The sequence below is a fragment of the Euprymna scolopes genome, chromosome 6, assembly GCF_053919585.1.
Source record: "Euprymna scolopes isolate OS-2025 chromosome 6, ASM5391958v1, whole genome shotgun sequence".
Taxonomy (NCBI): Eukaryota; Metazoa; Mollusca; class Cephalopoda; order Sepiida; family Sepiolidae; genus Euprymna; species Euprymna scolopes.
This window is the reverse complement of record NC_136487.1, coordinates 18,180,513-18,198,142: the sequence shown is the minus strand read 5'-3', so window position 1 is coordinate 18,198,142 and position 17,630 is coordinate 18,180,513. Positions and strand designations below refer to the sequence as shown.

The 17,630-nt window shown below is 35.9% G+C and overlaps 1 protein-coding gene across 1 annotated transcript in view; it reads right to left on the bottom strand.

Moving 5' to 3' along the window:
• Nucleotides 1–7,171: 7,171 nt before the first annotated feature.
• Nucleotides 7,172–17,630, bottom strand: part of LOC145277555 (multidrug resistance-associated protein 1-like) — a 131,266-nt gene continuing 120,807 nt past the window's right edge. Inside the window, exons 28-30 of the mRNA XM_080129027.1 lie at nucleotides 15,416–15,582; nucleotides 10,007–10,201; nucleotides 7,172–7,455 (exon numbers count right to left, since the gene is read on the bottom strand). Of these exons, the coding sequence (XP_079985153.1) occupies nucleotides 7,344–7,455; nucleotides 10,007–10,201; nucleotides 15,416–15,582 (474 nt within the window). The 3' untranslated portion in view covers nucleotides 7,172–7,343. The remainder of the gene's footprint in view (nucleotides 7,456–10,006; nucleotides 10,202–15,415; nucleotides 15,583–17,630) is intronic.

The window sequence follows — 17,630 nt, the reverse complement described above, 5'->3', positions numbered from 1 at the left end:
GTTTCGACCTCAAGGGGGAGAGAAGAGTCTCTGGCTACTAGGGATGATTTAGAAATTTCTTTCTTCAGTTCTCTAAAGGCGTTGGTTTATTCCTTAGTGAGAGGAAACTTAGTAATTTTGGTTAGGGGATGTCAGAGAAGTTAGATATCCACTTTGAATAGTGAGAAAACATTCCCATATAGAAAGAAGATCTTGAGGGACAGGCAAGTCCATCAATCCTTTGAGCCTATCAGAATCTGGTTTTACCGAACCTTTGCTTATAGTGTACCCAAGCAAGTCTACAGAAGCAAGAGAGTAGTGACACTTGCTTTTGTTCAGTTGCAAAGTATGGACTACCTTCATAAAACTAACTTCACTAACTTCCTAAAACTTTTTAAATTAGTATCATGCTCAGCCCGATTTTCTCCACAAACTGTAACATTGTCAATGGAGGCGAAAGTTCCTCAGAGGTCCTCTCGTTTAATGATGTCATCAATGACTCATTGGAAGCTAGCTACTCCATGTTACTCCAAACGGAATTCGACAAAACTGGTAGAGGGATCCAGAAACTTTTCGTCCTTCCGGTTTCATGGCCACTTGATGATAGGCACTGGTTAAATCAAGAGTGCTAAACACTTAGTAAGCGGCAATCTCATTTACCATGTTCTCCATTCAAGGAAGAGGATAAGCATCGTTTGAGAATAATCCACAAGTCTCTTCTTGTGATTCTCAGGAGACACTACAAGAGTCTGGGCTTGCCACGGAGATTGAGAGGACTCTATAATACCTTCCTTTAGCATACGGGTTATTTCTGTTAAGTTTTGAGACATTGTGTTGAACAAAGATGGCAGTGTAGTTCAGATCAGTAACCAAGATGGCGGCCAAGAATCAAATGCGGTCCGTGGCGTAGTTAACCTGTTAAGTTCTGAGATATTGTGTTGAACAGAGATGGCGGCGTAGTTCAGATCAGTAACCAAGATGGCGGCTAAGAATCAAATGCGGTCCATGCTGTAGTTAATGGCAAACTGATTGAATCCAAAATTCGACAATTTTTATAATTTTTAAACGTTTTCATTGGTTGTTTAGCACAGCCGTTGGTTATAAAAATGATTGGCAAATCCATTCGTCTCATACCCCCATCAGGAGTCAAAAACATTTTACAATTTCTGATTTAATAAATTCAGCATCAGGTAGGGTATGGCTCCGGGATTTAACTGCTATTGGGCGACAGTTTGTGGTTAGGTTTGTAAAGAGAGAGGAATAAGGGACATTTTTAACATCGATTACTCCACAAACAGTGAGAAGGGGGAAGAGTCTCCCAAAAGGTATTTCTACGGACGAATGTCGGTTTAGAAAATTATGCCCAAGAATAATGTCACTGCATAGGCTTACCATAATCGACAACTTGATATTATCGTACTCTCTTCTTTCAGACTGAGAGATACAACAAAATATCCAAGAGTAGTGGACATATAAGAACTGCTGGCCATTAAAAGTCTCACATAACTTGGCGAGACTGCTAACCCGAGATTCTTAACTTTATCGGGGTGGATGAAATTTTTTACAAGTATCCTTATAGGTTCACTTCTGATTTTCCCCCATAAGGACGAACGAGATAGACTTTGAGAAATTTAAAAAAGGAATCGATGAAGCAAGAAGAGACTCATCGTAATTTGTAGCAGTTGCTGTTGGAGATCTGCAGACACATGCGAAATGCACCTTCTTGCAGAGAAAAAGAAAAGCAAACTCAAGGAAAGATACTCACTTCCGGAGAATACAGACAGAAGTTAAAGAGTTCTTTTTTCTTTCAGCACACCTACATAGTGTTATCTGGTTTCTTAACGGATTTTCAAATTACTTGGATTTTTTGACTGTAATTAAGATGGAACTATTTTTCGGATATAAGATAATTAACAGTAATATTTGATTTCTGTTTATTGACTTCTTGTATAATTGTATTTGGAGTGTACAGTTTCCTCAGAAGTTTAAGGGAATCAAGGTGACATGTATTTTTTGCAACAAAAGAAAAAGAAAAATCGTGTAGCAGTCATAAATATTTATTTTCCTCTTGAAGATCTGTCCTTATTAAGCGATTTCATCACACACTGACAAATCAGCTTGCAACACATTTATTTCATAAATCCTAAGACGAGCCACTTCCCTTTCCTCTTCTGCCGTCATCCTCTGGATTCTCAAATGTCAACTATCTTTACTCAAAGATAAGCCATGCTTTGACTTTCGCCAGCTAAAGAACTTTCTAAATGTTAATTTCTTCTCTTGGAAACTGTCCTAACTTTCTACAACCCATACCAAACGATGAAAAAGAAAAGGGTTTTGTTTTTCATTTCCTGTGACGGTTTTCGTTGCTTACAAATAATAATATAGGAGTTGGTCTTAACATTCTTTGCTGAGACTAACACCATGAAAAAGAAAATTGATCTTTGTCTCCCTCGTGAGTTAGAGTATGGTATCCAGGCCTCTTCATGTCTAATACATGATGTCTAGCATCTGGAGAGAGTTCAAAGACTGGCTACTGAAATGGTGCAGGATCTCTGGAATTTACTCTATGAAAGAGGACTCAAATAATTTAACAATATCTCTTGTGAGCGCCGGCGATCTCATTTTGACCTACAATCACCTCAATAGTCATTATAACATATCTCGGAACCTATTCTTCATTCCTGTATCACCACTGATTTCAGTTGAACCAGAGGAGGACTGCTTTCTCAAGTCTAATTTACAATTGCTTTTTACCAAGTACTTTATCCACTACACCATGGATCCTTGCAGACTTGATACACCTGAAGAAGATCGGAGGTGAGAATAACATTCAAGATGAGAAGGATAGTCCGAAGAATCCAAATAATACAAATTATTAATCCTCATCTCAAAAATTCAGACACATGATGACAAGTTTTTTTTTGGCAAGGAAGTGTCACTCTTTTTTTACGTACATGATGTTGTTGTTGATGTTGCAAAAATGGTCACCCATCTCGTACTGACCAAGTTCAATATCGCTTATTTTCAGTGATTTAATGAGAATCAGTTTGTCAACATAATTGAATGAGTGGAGAATAAGACGACTCAAAGAAGCAGCATATATGCTGGATGAGTGTTATTCACATAATGTTTTGGCTGGTGGAACCTCCAACCTTCTTTAGGTAGAGCTTGTCAAAGTTAGGAATCTTCTGACAAGCTCAGGAATCTGTATGGAATTTTGAATGAAACCTTTTACTTAATTTGGGGTGGTGGTACCATGCTCTTGTTCAATCAGCAATGATTGGATAGAAATTTTAAGTAATTCACAATTGTATTCTTAGAATCTCTGAGAACTGAGCAGTCAACCTCCAGAAGAATATCTCTTAGAACTGAATTTAATTAGTACTTTATCCGTTATGCCAGACTTTTACTAGGTTATGGCTGATGGAAGGAGACTATGCTACCCTTGTGGATTAAATATAGGGTTCCGTTCAGAATTCTATGTAGATTCCCAAGTTTAGAGAGATTCTAGAATTTGCCAAGATACACTTGAAGGTCGGAAGTTGCATCAGCCAAAACATTATGAGAATGACACTCAAGATGAGAACAGTAGCCCAAATAATCCAAATTATCAATCCTCTATACTAGATTGCAAAGTTGATCTTGTACTCTATCAAGACAAGAAAGATTACTTTCCTAGACATGAAAGCATTAGTTCATCTCTTCATTATTTGGCTCTTATACAGGTATGAGACCATGTGGTCTCCTGCTCGACAACAAACATTGACTACAACGCTGTTTTCATGGTCATCTTCTTCATCTCTTCTGACTATATCATTGTCTCTCGCATTAACAACTGCAAAGTGGGGTGTGCACGAGTTTACAAGTATCAAAATAAAATTGAACAAAATGCAAAAATCATGAACTCCAACATATTCTGCAAATACCAGTTGTACTCTGGGGTGGGGGGGACACTATCGATTCTCCAAGCACTAACGTCCATATCTAAAAAGTCTGTTGAGATCTTTGTTGTTGGTTGATGTTAGCTCATGTCAATCTGTTTCAGGTCACGACCTGCATTCTACCGCGTTCCACTGTAACTATCCACAACTCAAAACTGTCCTCAACTGCCACAAACCCAAGACTGTAAATTGTTGCAAAACTCACTGCTACTCCTAAAGCTACCCATAAACTAACTTTAAACATATTGTCCTCCATTGTTCTAATCACCAGCACACCTTCATTAACAATACTATTTTAGTCCCCTTTGTGAGCATTGATAAACCACTTCCTATATTTGTTCTGCTGATAAACTTATTCAATCTTGTTTTTGTTATATTTTTTCCATTTTTTTCAAAAAAATCTTTTGTCAATAGAAACATTGATAGACTGTAAGCTAACCTGTAAACTGCCCATAAACTAACTAAACATTGACCTTAGTTTTTCGGTCCTTTTGTTACAGTTCACTGCCATACCTTGATTAACACTTATTTTAATTCTCTTTGTGTGCATTGTTGAACAACTTCCTAGAAGTTTGTTCTGCTGATAAATTTATTTCCACTTTTTTAGTGAGTGGCGTGGACATTGATACTATCACACAAGTAGATAATTGAGTCAGAGGCAAAATACTTTCTTGCACGATAGAATGATTCAACCATTTTCCTAGCAGATTTAATGTAAGACTTCTATATCAGCAGTTCCTTCAACTTCACTGACAAAAGTAATATATTATCTGGATAATTATGTAAGCAAAATATTTTCCTTTTTCTTCATATTTTTAAAATCTATATATTTCGAACACTTAATAAAAATTTTCTGACTTCATAATTAACCTACCATTACATCCAATCGTTTGATGTTGAAACATGAAATGTAGGCCATTCTATTTTTAGCATTTTGATAAATTATAATCTGACTTCCAGACAAATATTTACAAGTGCAATTAAAAGATTAATATTTTTTTCTTTTTTATTAAGAGATTTATATACTAGTTGCAATACCTGTTTTATGAAAGGCTCAGAATAATCAAACAAACTTTATAAATGGAAAATAACTCAAAGCTATCAAAAATGTGTGAAAATAGAGATTACAGAACTGAAGTTTTGAACAGTGAAAGTTGAAATTTGTCCAGAATTATTTTTTTTCCATGTTCAGCAGCTTTAGTATTCATAAAAAGAGACAAGCGAGGAAGAGGAGTGGTTTCAGCAATGACAAGTTCAGGTTTTGTCGTAGAGAAGTAGAGTGTAAGTCACCTGACATCCATGTATGAGTGAATACTTGCTTTGTAGAGATATAGGATACTGGCAGGTATGAGAAGATTTTTAGCACAGTAGAGGGAGCCAACCTTCTTTGCAGCAGACTTGGCAATGCTTTCTATGCATTTGTTCTAGAAAACTTGTTACATATAATTCTTTTTTTTTTTACTCATGTTCACCCCTAACAAGATGGAAACATGCAAGAAGGCCTTTTCTTATTAGCACGCACACATCGACAGAACCTACAAATAGCCTCGCCCTCATGGATAAGGCCCAAAAAAAGAGTTTTCAATCTAATAGGTTTCACTTTGTCAACATCACCACAAGGTTGTATCTCCGTGTCTGTTTTACAAATATTTTAATGAAATGTGGTCTGATGAACTCGATGCACTTGTGCCCCTTCGATGTACATATCCCCAACAAACCTGCTTAGCAACAAGGCATATTGCCACTTGGACGTAAGCATACTATTTGGGACCATGCCTAGGAAAGATTAACAAGACATTGGTTTACGTTTCATTTAAACTTATGCATATCAGTATAGTCGGGGAAGCAGGTAGCAGGAAGGGAATTCCAAAGTCTTGCTGTTTGAGGAAAGAAATTATAAGAGCAGAAGGCTTTCTAGCATTTAGGGACCTCAACAGTGAAGGGGTCAAATTTTATTGTTAAACGAGTTTAATGGGAATATGTATGCTGAGGGGGCACAAGTGCAACGAGTTCATCAGAGCATATTCCATTAAAATATTTGTAAAACAGGCACAGAGATGCAACATTGTGGTGATGGGACAGGTGTTGGAGCTTAGTTGACAAAGTGAGATCTATTAGATCCCAAACTTTTTTTTTTATCCTATCCAAGAGGGAGAAGCTAATAGTAGGCTCTGTCGATGCGTGTGTGTTAATAAGAAAAAGCCTTCTAACATGTCTCCATCTTTTCTGTATCATCAGCTTTCCGCAATAAAGTCAACAATCTGTTTTGATCGCGGTATGTCCTTTTTTAACTTTTGGCTTTAATAATTAATCATCAGATTGTTGCAAAGACAGGAGATGTCTATTGACCTTGCTCTTGAGGACGATCAAAGTAATATGTAGGGGAGAAAACAGTCAGCAGGAAGAGAGTTCCACAAGCTGGCAGTTTTTGGAAAGAAGCAACTGGAATAGGAAGCTTTATTAGAATGAGGTATCAAAACAGCAAATTGATAGAAACCAATAGACCAGAGAGTCAAATGAGCTGAAACAAATAAAGCAGGGAATAGATCAAACAATTCTAAAGAACAGATACCGTAATCGTATTTATAGAAAAGACCGGGGTCGTTTCTGTTTTCAGGTTGTGTTTGTAGTACTTTGTGTAGCTTTTGGATTCGTAGATATCCTAGAAATTTAACTTGCCACAATTCGAATTTTGATTCGGATCCATCGAAATAAAGACGCATGCTGGGCCCATAACCTCTAGAAGTGTAAGCCATTTTGAGTTTCAGAACAGTTTCCGATGGTTCGCTGTTACACACAAGTCCTGGGAGGTGACTTGTTTGTAGTAGACAGTTCCACAGAACAAAATATTCTTACCGTGTCGAGACGGAAAAGAATATGTGAAATTGCTCCAGAAAAGGTTTAATATTTATGAAGCAATTCTGGTTTCTGATTGGTTGGTAGCAGAACGTGAATTAATTTGATTCGTCAGTTCTTAGCAGCATCGTTTATAAATAGAATCATCCGACTGTGTTGGATCATACCCCATTAAAAACACCAAAATATTGCAACCAGCAACATCACGTCTGTGAGAGAGAAGTTACAGAAAAGAAGAAAGGATTATGAATCTTAAAACGATTCCCTGAATGGGAGTTGGGTCACCTTACACACAATACTGTTGAAACCAAAATGAAACCGTTAGTCAGAATAAAAACAAAAGTTTTATTGTAATTTTGAATGCAATCAAAAATGTCTTAAATGGATTCATAATATTTTTGTTCGATGCATTTTTTCATCTCATTTATTAAACATTTTTTTGGATGATATATATTAGATGATATATATATATATATAAATAAAAAAGTGTATTTGGAGAAGTAATTGTTACATATGAACAATAATTTCTTTTTAAATAACAGTCTGTCAACAAATTAAAAGGATTGTTCATATACATCCAGCATCCCGAGCCATGTTGAAGAATCTGGATTGTGGATTTCTCAGAAGATCCTGTGGGGAATCAAACTCTAGGATGGATCCTCGGTCAAGTACCATAATTCTGGGAAAAAAAAGATAAAATTTGTTAATAATTTTAAAGAATTTTTCAATGAGGAATTATTATTTCTATTGGTTTTCCTTGAACTATTTTTTCTCAAATAAAATTATCTTGAATCTTCCTCACGTTGACTACACATTTATCGATGTTTTTCCATAGCGTATAAAAAGAACAAGAGAGAAAATATATCCTGTCTTTTAACAAAGTCATTAACTTCACTTTTCAAGACAAAAGCCAGTGCTTTTTTGATTTAGAGAGCAACACTGTTGGTGATGCAAACCTCTGGTAGGATTTCTATTTACTTTGCCTCCCCACGAGGACAGAGTTAGACACCAGGGTTGTTTTTTGATGTGGAGAAAAGGAACAAAAATAAAAATTGTCTCAGTCATGAAGGATTTCTCCTCCACTAACTAAGAACAAAAAAGTGAAGTGTAGTATCAAAACAGATACTAAACTTTCATCTTGGCCCGAAGGCCAAGAAATCTCTTATGGTAGGGTTACCCAGTGTGGTAAGGTCCCAGATGAGAAGTCAGACAATAATCGACCCAAACCGTGACAATGTGACCAAAGGACGAATCCTGTAATATAGATTTGTAGACATGTTTAAGAAAATAAAAATTTATATATCTATAAAAGTGAAATTGTCTGTGTGTGTGTACATTTCCCTACTAAATTACTGTCAATTTCCCGTCTACAGACTTCAGATTTGACATAAGGGGTATTGAGATTTGGGAAAATCTTTTTAATTAGTTTTCAGCCAGAAATTTAGTTGTCAAGGGGTCAAAGTTCAACAATTTGACCTTTGAAAAATCTACCAAACTCATTCGCCAAATTTCGGGTCTAAACACGTAAAATTTTAGATGTAGGTTACTTGGACATGGATTAAACTTTTTAATTTGATTTGAGTCCAAAACAATAAATGTTAAGGGGTCAAAAAAAAAAAAAAAATTGTTTAAATAAACTAAATAAAAACAATACATTTCAAGTTAATTTAAGAATATTTTTTCAGCAGAAAGTAAATGAGGTTCCCCTCTGCATCGTTAAACTAACAAATATTCAAAAGAAAGAGTAAAATTTGCCAATAAAATGGTTACCTGTCATTTTTTATTGTCTGTACTGTACTTTCCTTTATATGTTGTCGATATTTTCTGGAGTTGTGATACAATAAACAAAACTACAAAAGCACTTGGACTTCAAAAGTGAAGCATGTAAAAGAAACTGAAATTGTCCAAAGTGTATATATCTTATGCTAGCAAGGCAACATGGCATTGCCCTAGGGCAAAAACGTAACATTTTAATTACATCTCCAGTGTTGAATGATAAAATTGTCGCCCTAGAAAAGATGATATGATTTCATTTCTGTTTGATGAAGACTGGTTTTCTTTTTGTTGCAGATCAGCTACAAGTTGGCAAGTTTTGTAGAAATCCCAAAAGTGAAAGGAACCTTCTATCATGTTCAATGAGCGAGATCGGAAATGCATCGCTGTACAACTCATGCTCTCTACTGATCCAAGTTATGGCAACAGGACCATTGCCAGCACCCTCAAAGTGCAAATCCAGATAACAGAGACGTGTCCAGGGTGATGAAAAATTTTCCGACCATGGTCTTTGGTGTGGTTTCAAGTGAGGGTCACATCATGCCACCTCACATCTTCTAAGTCGGCTTGAAAGTCAACACCAAAGTGTACCTGAATGTGCTGAAGAGTGTGGTGATGCTCTGGTGCAATCAAGTGGCCGCTAGCAGACCCGGAGTGTAGCAACAGGACTCGGCGCCAACCTACAAGTCCAAAGAGAACCAGGCTTTGCTTCAGAAGGAGTGCTACAACTTTGTACCCTTCTCTCATTGGCCTCCCTCCTCCTCCCCTGAGCTGAACCCGGTGGATTATCGACTATGATATATATATATATATATATATATATATATATATAAAGAACGAGTAGTTAAAACATGTTAAAAAAAACTGAAAAAGAGTTAAAAACATATTTAATTTAAAAAGGAAGCATAAAATAAATGGATAGTCCTTAATCCGCGGAGTTTCGAAGAAATACTTTCCTTCTCATCAGAGGGTAGGATTTAGCAAAATGCGGAATTGGATTTTGCTTGCAAAAGTATTTGATGAAAGTCATAGATCTTACTTGATAACAAATAGTGAAAGAGAGGAAATACGGTGAAGAAAGGGGTGATTTCACGTGAATGGATGGTCTGGTAAAATAAGGGTAAAATATCCAATAACGGTAAAATCCAAAAAAGTTGGTTACGTTTCCATTTCCACAAGTAAAATCCAAGGGAATCGCGCAATTGGAAGATGGTCCAAAGTAATCCAAAAGACAGAAATCCGTGGAATAATTCACAAACGGAGGCAAGGAAAAGATGTGTGTGGAAAAAGAATTTAAAACGACTGTCAGAGTTATATATATATATATATATATATATATATATATATATATATAATGAGAGAGAGGCGAAAGCTATGCAAGTAAGTCAGCCTAATTCACATCTAGAATGATTGTGAATTGAGATGGCCAGAGGTCAAATGAAATATGGATCACTTACCTGTCATAATCAAGAATAGTATTCAATCGGTGAGCAATAGTGAGGATTGTGCAGTCGGCAAATTCCTTTCGGATTGTCTGTTGTATAAGAGAGTCTGTTTCCAGGTCAACAGCCGCTGTGGCTTCATCCAACACCAGCAGTTTGGTTTTATGCAGAAGGGCACGAGCGAGGCAAACTAATTGCTTCTGACCCATGCTATGAAAGAAAAGAAAAAAATTACAATTTAATTTCTTACACCTCATTTTTACCATTTTTACAGCTTGAATTGTCCATTTTACTGCAATGGGAAGTGTTCACTCATGTGCAAGGAGACCACTTTATGTATCTTATGCATCCACAGAAGAGATACTAAAGAAACCCACCAGTTCTTGTTGGATCACCCAAGTGAAGCAATGTTGAGCCTGGCCAGTACCAGATGGGTAACCATTTTGGAATACCAGGCACTGTATGTAGGAGGACATCAACACTTCCCTGCAAGAGCTGCAAAAACCTAACATCATCATCTCCTCTCATGGGGATATACATGCGACTGGAGATCACTTGTGAATTTCATACTCCCATGAAACTTCCTCCCTTGGAGAAAGCCTATTCAACCTGACTAGTGTGAATACCAATTCAATACAATAGTACAGTATACTAAAGAAACAAAAAAAAATATTTGATCCCCCCTTGCTAAACACCTAGTGTTATAATATGAGGATCAAGAGTAAGTGAAGTAATCTTTGGTGTAGTAACTAATAAAAAAAAAAAAAAAAAAAGGGAACCTTCAGGTCGCCCTCAACTATGTTTGACCACTTTACTTATAACATCGAAAAGTAATACATGCTTTTTTACTCCCACCACCCAAAACAAGGCATATTGCCACTTGAAATGTAAAGTGTGTTTCTATTTGGAATCATGTCTATTATGGGACTGTGGGGAGTTAAGCAGCTAGATGTTCACATTACATTTAAACTTCTGCAGTCAGGGAAGCAGGAACCAGAGAAGGAATTTCAAAATCTAGTAATCTGAGGGAAGAAACTATTAAAATAGGTTTTCCAGTAAGGAACTCAACAGTGAAGGGGTGGGATTTTATTGCTTCTCAGTCGGGAGTATGTACGTTCTGAGGACACAAGTGCTATAAGTTCACCAGAGCACATTCCATTAAAGTACTTGCAAAACAGTCAGAGGGATGTAGCACTGTGGCGATGGGACACAGGTTGGAGCTTGCCCAATAGTGTGGGACCTATTAGATTTAAGACTCTTGGACCCTTTCTAAGAATGAGAGACTAGTGATAGATGCATCAGCCCAGATGTGACAACAATACTCCATGCATGGGTGATTTGTGGCTTTGTAAGGATATAGGATGCTCTGATGTGCATTGTATACAGTTTATTGAACACAACCTGCTATTTGTGCAGATTTGTTACCAATCTCATAGAAGAGATGTTGCAAGTTTGTCTCTGCTTTATCGGTATTTTCATGGAAAGTGTTCAACTGAGCTTCAATCTATGGTCCCCCCTCGCCAAACTTTCACAAGAAACACTAGTTTAGCTGCAAACACTATCAATAATTTCCCTCCACTCATTATCTGTGCCTAAACCTAAACGTAGACTCCATGAACAAAGCTCCTTTCTTAGAACTGCACACCTCTGGAATTGTTTTCCTGCTTTCCAGCTGACTACAATATGGTTGTCTTCAAGTCCAACGTAAACAAGTTTCTGATGAGCCGTTCCACTTAAGTTAACAAATTTACAAAATTTCCATTACTATCGATTACTATATTGTCCTTTTGACTACTGTACACTCTTTAACCCTTATCCTTGAGTGGCCTCTCGACCTTAATAAGTGGCGACGCCTTTGTAAAAAAAAAAAAAAAAAAAAAAAAAAAACCCTTATGCAACAACTGGAAGGAACAAGTCTACCATGACACCATATCTGATGTCACTATAAAGCAAACAAAACATTTTCAATTAAAAATGATGTCAGACTGATTGATACAAGACTCGAACTTGATTGGCTGACAGTTTGACAAAAGACTAATGCATAGGTATAAGCCAGACAGAAATAGATGCATAATGGAGATGGACAGACTACTGTTTTTATCTTGTAACTATTTAATCCATGGGAGTAGCTTGCTTTTGTTCCAATAACCAAAACTGGGTAGAAACGTGGCCTTTGTATGTCATTAAGGCCCATGAGCTGAAAAATTACATCATCGCTGAGGTCCTATATCCTCTGCTTTTTAATATTATTACAAAGGCCATGGTAAAAGTCTTAAGTAATTAATAATTGTATCTTCAGTATTAGTCATACTGAGGATTGAACCTTCAACCCCCAAAAGACTGTCACTTATAACTGATTATAACTTATCTGTTGCACCACAGGTCCTTGCCATGGATTTAATAAAGGGTTTTATTCAAAATTATAGACAAATTATCGAGTTTGACACAAAGATCCTCGAGTTCAACAAAACATCCTGAAAAAGGTCAGAGGTTAAATCGTCCAACATGTAAGAATAACATTCAAGATGAGAACAGTAGTTTAAATGATAAAAATTATCAATCCTTATCTCAAAAATTCCCAAACAATGATAGACATATAGGACCCCTCCCCCCCCCACACACACACACAAAAAAAAAAAAAAAAGGACAGTGGTATTCATTCCAACCTAAAAAATAAAACCAAATCATGCCTTTTTCTATACCCCTATATCATGGATTTATTCATAAGATATTTAATTACAGAGTTCAACATGTTTACAAAATGGCTTCTAATTGTCCAAAGCAAGAATCTCTTCATTCTAAACAGCTTATAATAATGAAATGTGGCAAGCATAATAGAATAGGTAACAAAGAAATTCTGCACGTGATATTGGATGACATGAGAAATTCATCTCCGCCTACAGTTTACAATAACCCTAACACACACACACAAAGACAAGGCCATCAAGCCAGACATTGTAACATGTAACAAGCCCGAAAGAACTGCGCTCATTATCGATGTCACAGTTCCAAATGATTTGGGCCTTAATAGAGCTGAACGGGAAAAGCTAACAAAATATCAGAACCTATTGGCTTATTAAAAAAGAGTCTTTCGAAATACTTAGAAGCAATCCCTGGATTGGTTGGTTGTTTTACGGCATATCAACCCTTTTCAGGTTATTTAATGCCGAATCCAGTTATTTTGAAGAAAATTTTTTTATTATTAGAATATATTTGTTGTTTTCAAGTCAGTTTCTATTTAACCCATAGTTGGGACCCTAACAGGTACTACCACTCCGGGTCAGAGTGAACCTGGGAGCAATGGCAATTAAAGGGTGGCTCCACTCTCCCCAAAGCCCGCAAGCTGGGGCCTCACCACTGGATATAGTTTAAGGTCATATCCAAGACCGCAATCCCTGGAAGACCAAGCTGTAATGAAATACAGATAGCAACTATAAAGGGAAAAAGGGAACGTCGTCTATTCTTAAAAGAGCTTTTGGATATAAATTCATAAATTCAAATCGTAATGGCATCAAGTGTTAGCTCCAGGAGAAGTTAGCTCCCTTGATCTCTGAAAATTAACAAGTAAAATAAATCAAAAGAAGTCATACACCATGTACTCTGACTATGTAATCTCTACAGCTACGACGTACCTAGAAAACAGAGTCATTAAATCTGACATAGTGATATAGGTCAAGAAGGAGAAACAAGCAACCTTAGAAGTTAATGCTTTCGATGATGCTCGGCTGAAAGAGAAAACATAAAATACCAAGGTCTTGTGTACGGCATGAAAAGAAACTGGAATCATAGGAAGATCTTCATCATTCCAGTAATTATAGGAGCAACCGGACTCATGAAAAAGAATTTCAAAAACTACCTGGCAAATATACCCGGTGAACCAAGTGCAAGATAGATTCAAACAATCGCACTTAAAGGGACAGTCAGAAACTTAAAAAAATCTCTTGGTTGAAATATATTAGATAGCAGGTGAATATCTGGCATCCGGCAGGATGCCCACTCTTCCAGCATGACCAAATAATAAAAAATAACGCACATGTGCACTTTACACGTTTGTGTGATTGGTTTCACATTTGTTTGTTAAAAGTAAAATGTTAGTTTTATATAATTTGATATAACTGAGATTTCCATGTGGATTGTACCTATAACTAAAATCATCCATTCAATACTATACATATATAACATATATAATGATTATATATATTGGTTTTTAATCAATGTTTGCTCTGTATATTATTTAATTCGAATTCATTATTGAGATGAGTATTTTATTCATTAATTTATTCATTGCAGACTATTATCCTCATCTTTTTTTTTTTTAAGTTGTTCTTTTCACGAGGGGGGGGGCTCATCGGAATTTTATGTCATTCGTTTCACGAATACGCATCACTATGAATCATTAACATAACAGATTCCTTATGTTAGGAATAAGTAGGTTTGAAAAACTTAAAAGATCGTGTCAAGCTGGCATAATGGTTATCTTTAATAGTGATGCAATGGATAACATGGTCATCTTTAGGTTTTGATTTCAGCTCAAATATATCTTTTTTGCTTACAAGGCGTGTACTGTTTAGAAAAAAACATAATACCCGCATGTACATATTTCAGTTTCTTCAGTTTTTTTTTTTTTTTTTTTACTTAATTTTTTAAAAAGGAATTTAACGTTACATTTAATACCTACAATATTTCTGTTTATAATAAATAAGAATTCTGCATTAATTAAAAAATAATATTTATGTGCATTTTAGCAACGCCAGGCAGCCTGCTTTTAATTTAATGTAACTAAGATTTTCATTTGGATTGAAATTATAGCTAAAAACTTCAACTCAACACTAGTTTTAATTTATGGAATTTTAATCAAAATTACTGGAGAATCATGCATTTAATAACTGTTGTGTTTTTAAATCTCTGAAACAGTTACATTATAAATAGCTAATGATTCCACTCTATTCTATTTCACAATTTTTTCTTGGTTTTATTTCACTACTAATATAGCTGATTCCCCTTTCGTATTTTTTAATTTTTCAACAGTGTCAGCTTATACAAGTTTTAAACATGCAATATGTAGATATAGTTAGTATCCTTAGGATTTGAATTGCATATTTTGTACACATGAATAAAAACTCCCTTTCAATATATAGGTGACAGACAATGCATTGCACACACAAATTCGGGATCCGGGCAGCGATGACGTCAACCCTACATTTAGATCTGTCAAATGCTATCAGTGAAATGTAAATAAACTTTGTTGACTTAACAAGTTGTCTGTTTGATTTTAAAAAACCATAGCTAAAAAATAGCAGCATATACTTTGGGATGTATTCGATAAAAGTGAATTATATATAATTTATATAAAACTACATAAAAAGAGGAGGTAATGGTAGAGGAAGAAGGGAGGCATTTCTTTGTTTTTTGTTTTTTTTTTACCTGAGATTTTGTCCATTTTCTCCACATTCGTATTGCAATCCAACAGAATTCCTTTGCACATATTCGATCAAATGAGCATGCTCGATTGCCCGCCAAATTTCTTGGTCCGAGTAAACCTGGAATGGGTCAAGATTACTCCGAAGACTACCAGAAAACAACACAGGATCCTATTACGAAAGTAAAAAAAAAAAACATTTTAAATATACAATCAATGAATTGAATATTTCTAATGTCATGTCTTATTTTTATTTATCTGTATAATAATAATAATAATAATAATAATAAATTTCAATGTCGGCATCGACTGGCACCACACAAAATAGTCATGATGGGTCAAGGAGGATGTGAAAGACTGAGGAGAGAAAACATTAACCAGACCTTCACTGGATGATATGAAAAGAACAGAGACCTTGAGGACGCTTGATGCCACCAAAATTAAGAAAACAATGGGAACATTGAGACTGAAATTGATATCTGATTGAGATAAGAATACAATGAGGCATCTTCCAAAGATTCTATCACCACTACTATTTATCATAGCAATGATGCTAGTTAACCATATACTTAGGAAATGTGATACCGGATGCAACTTTGCAGACACAAAAAGAATAAACTATTTCATGTATATGGACAAGCTGATATTTTCAAAAAGCAAAAAGGAACTGGAAAAGCTAATAAACATGCTCAGAATCTTCAGCTAAGACATTCAAATGAAATTCAGAATGGAAAAGTGTGCACAACTAGAGATGAAAAGAGTGAAATGGAGACACTAAGTGGAAATGAGTGTTCTTGGAGAACATAATAGGTATACATATCTGGGAGTTCTGGCAGCAGAAACCATCAAATCTACCGAAATGAAAGAGAAAATTGGAAAAGAATACTTGGGAAAACTAAGGAAGAACACTTGGGCAGCATCATTAATAAGCGACTCTGGACCATTCATAGGCTGAATCAAAGAAGAACTTAAAAGTTTTCACCAGAAGATGAGGAAACTAATGACCATGCACAATACACTCCACCTGAAAGGTGATACTGACTAACTACATGAAAATGAATAAAAGGTGAAGAGGACTGATCAGTATAGAAGACTGTGTGGAAGATACAAAAATGAGTTGAAAATATACATAACCCAGAAAAAAAGATCTCCGCAGCAAGAGACATCATCAAAATGCACAATGCAGGAAACATCAAAACCAGAAACAAAAAGAATAGAAAAGAAAATTGATAAGATTGATAAGAGAATAGAACCACAAAAACACACGGGCATAGCTGAGCAAAGGACACTTGAAAAGAGAAATGGAATAATTACTGACATTTAGGGCATTCTGTATTATAATTCTTTGCTGGTCATCTTGTATTATTTGATAAATAGGAATGTTAGGTCAGATTTCAACTAGACACAGGTGATTCCATAGTCTGTAAAGGTATCCATCATGTCACCATACTCTGTATATTATCTAAGTTTTTTTTTTTACATTTATGTGAATCTATGTATGAACTTGTATGCAAGTTTGGTTAATAATGTGTACATTTACTTGTCTCTCTTTTGTAAGTGAGAGAGTGTGCAAACATGCATGTACATATTTAATACTTCTTGCCCATCGAAGGCATTTGGCCCTAAAGATCTAAGAAAATAATAAAACAGGAACAAAAGTAGTGTTGTAGTTCTCTCTAACTGATTACTACATTGGCCAGCTCTCAGTACACGACACCAGAAATATTAGGCTCTCAATACAGGGTACCAGACACACTAAGCTCTCAATACAAGGCACCAGATAGTTTCCAGGCCGTCCAGCCGGCTCACTTTCAAAGGGATGAGCGAAAGAGATTCGTGTGCTTGTTGAATGTGCCCCATGTCTTTTCCTTTGCTTCTCCTTTTCATCTTTATGCCTTTATATACCTTCCATTATGCGACATCACGCCCATTTAAAATGCTGATTCAGTAGCCAGATAACATTACACAAGGAAGAAAACTGTGTTTGAGTTTTTATAGTAGGTGAAAATGTTTGGATTTGATATATTTCCTTTCCCTCCCGACTTCAACCTGGATGTCTTCAAGTCCAACACAAACAAATTCCTGATGAACCGCCCCCCCCCTAAGTAATGACACCTTACCAATTCTCCAATACTATTGCTACACTATCCCTTTGATTACTGTACACACAATAACCCTTATCCCTGAGTGGCCATTGGGCCTTGATAAGTGGTGAACTCC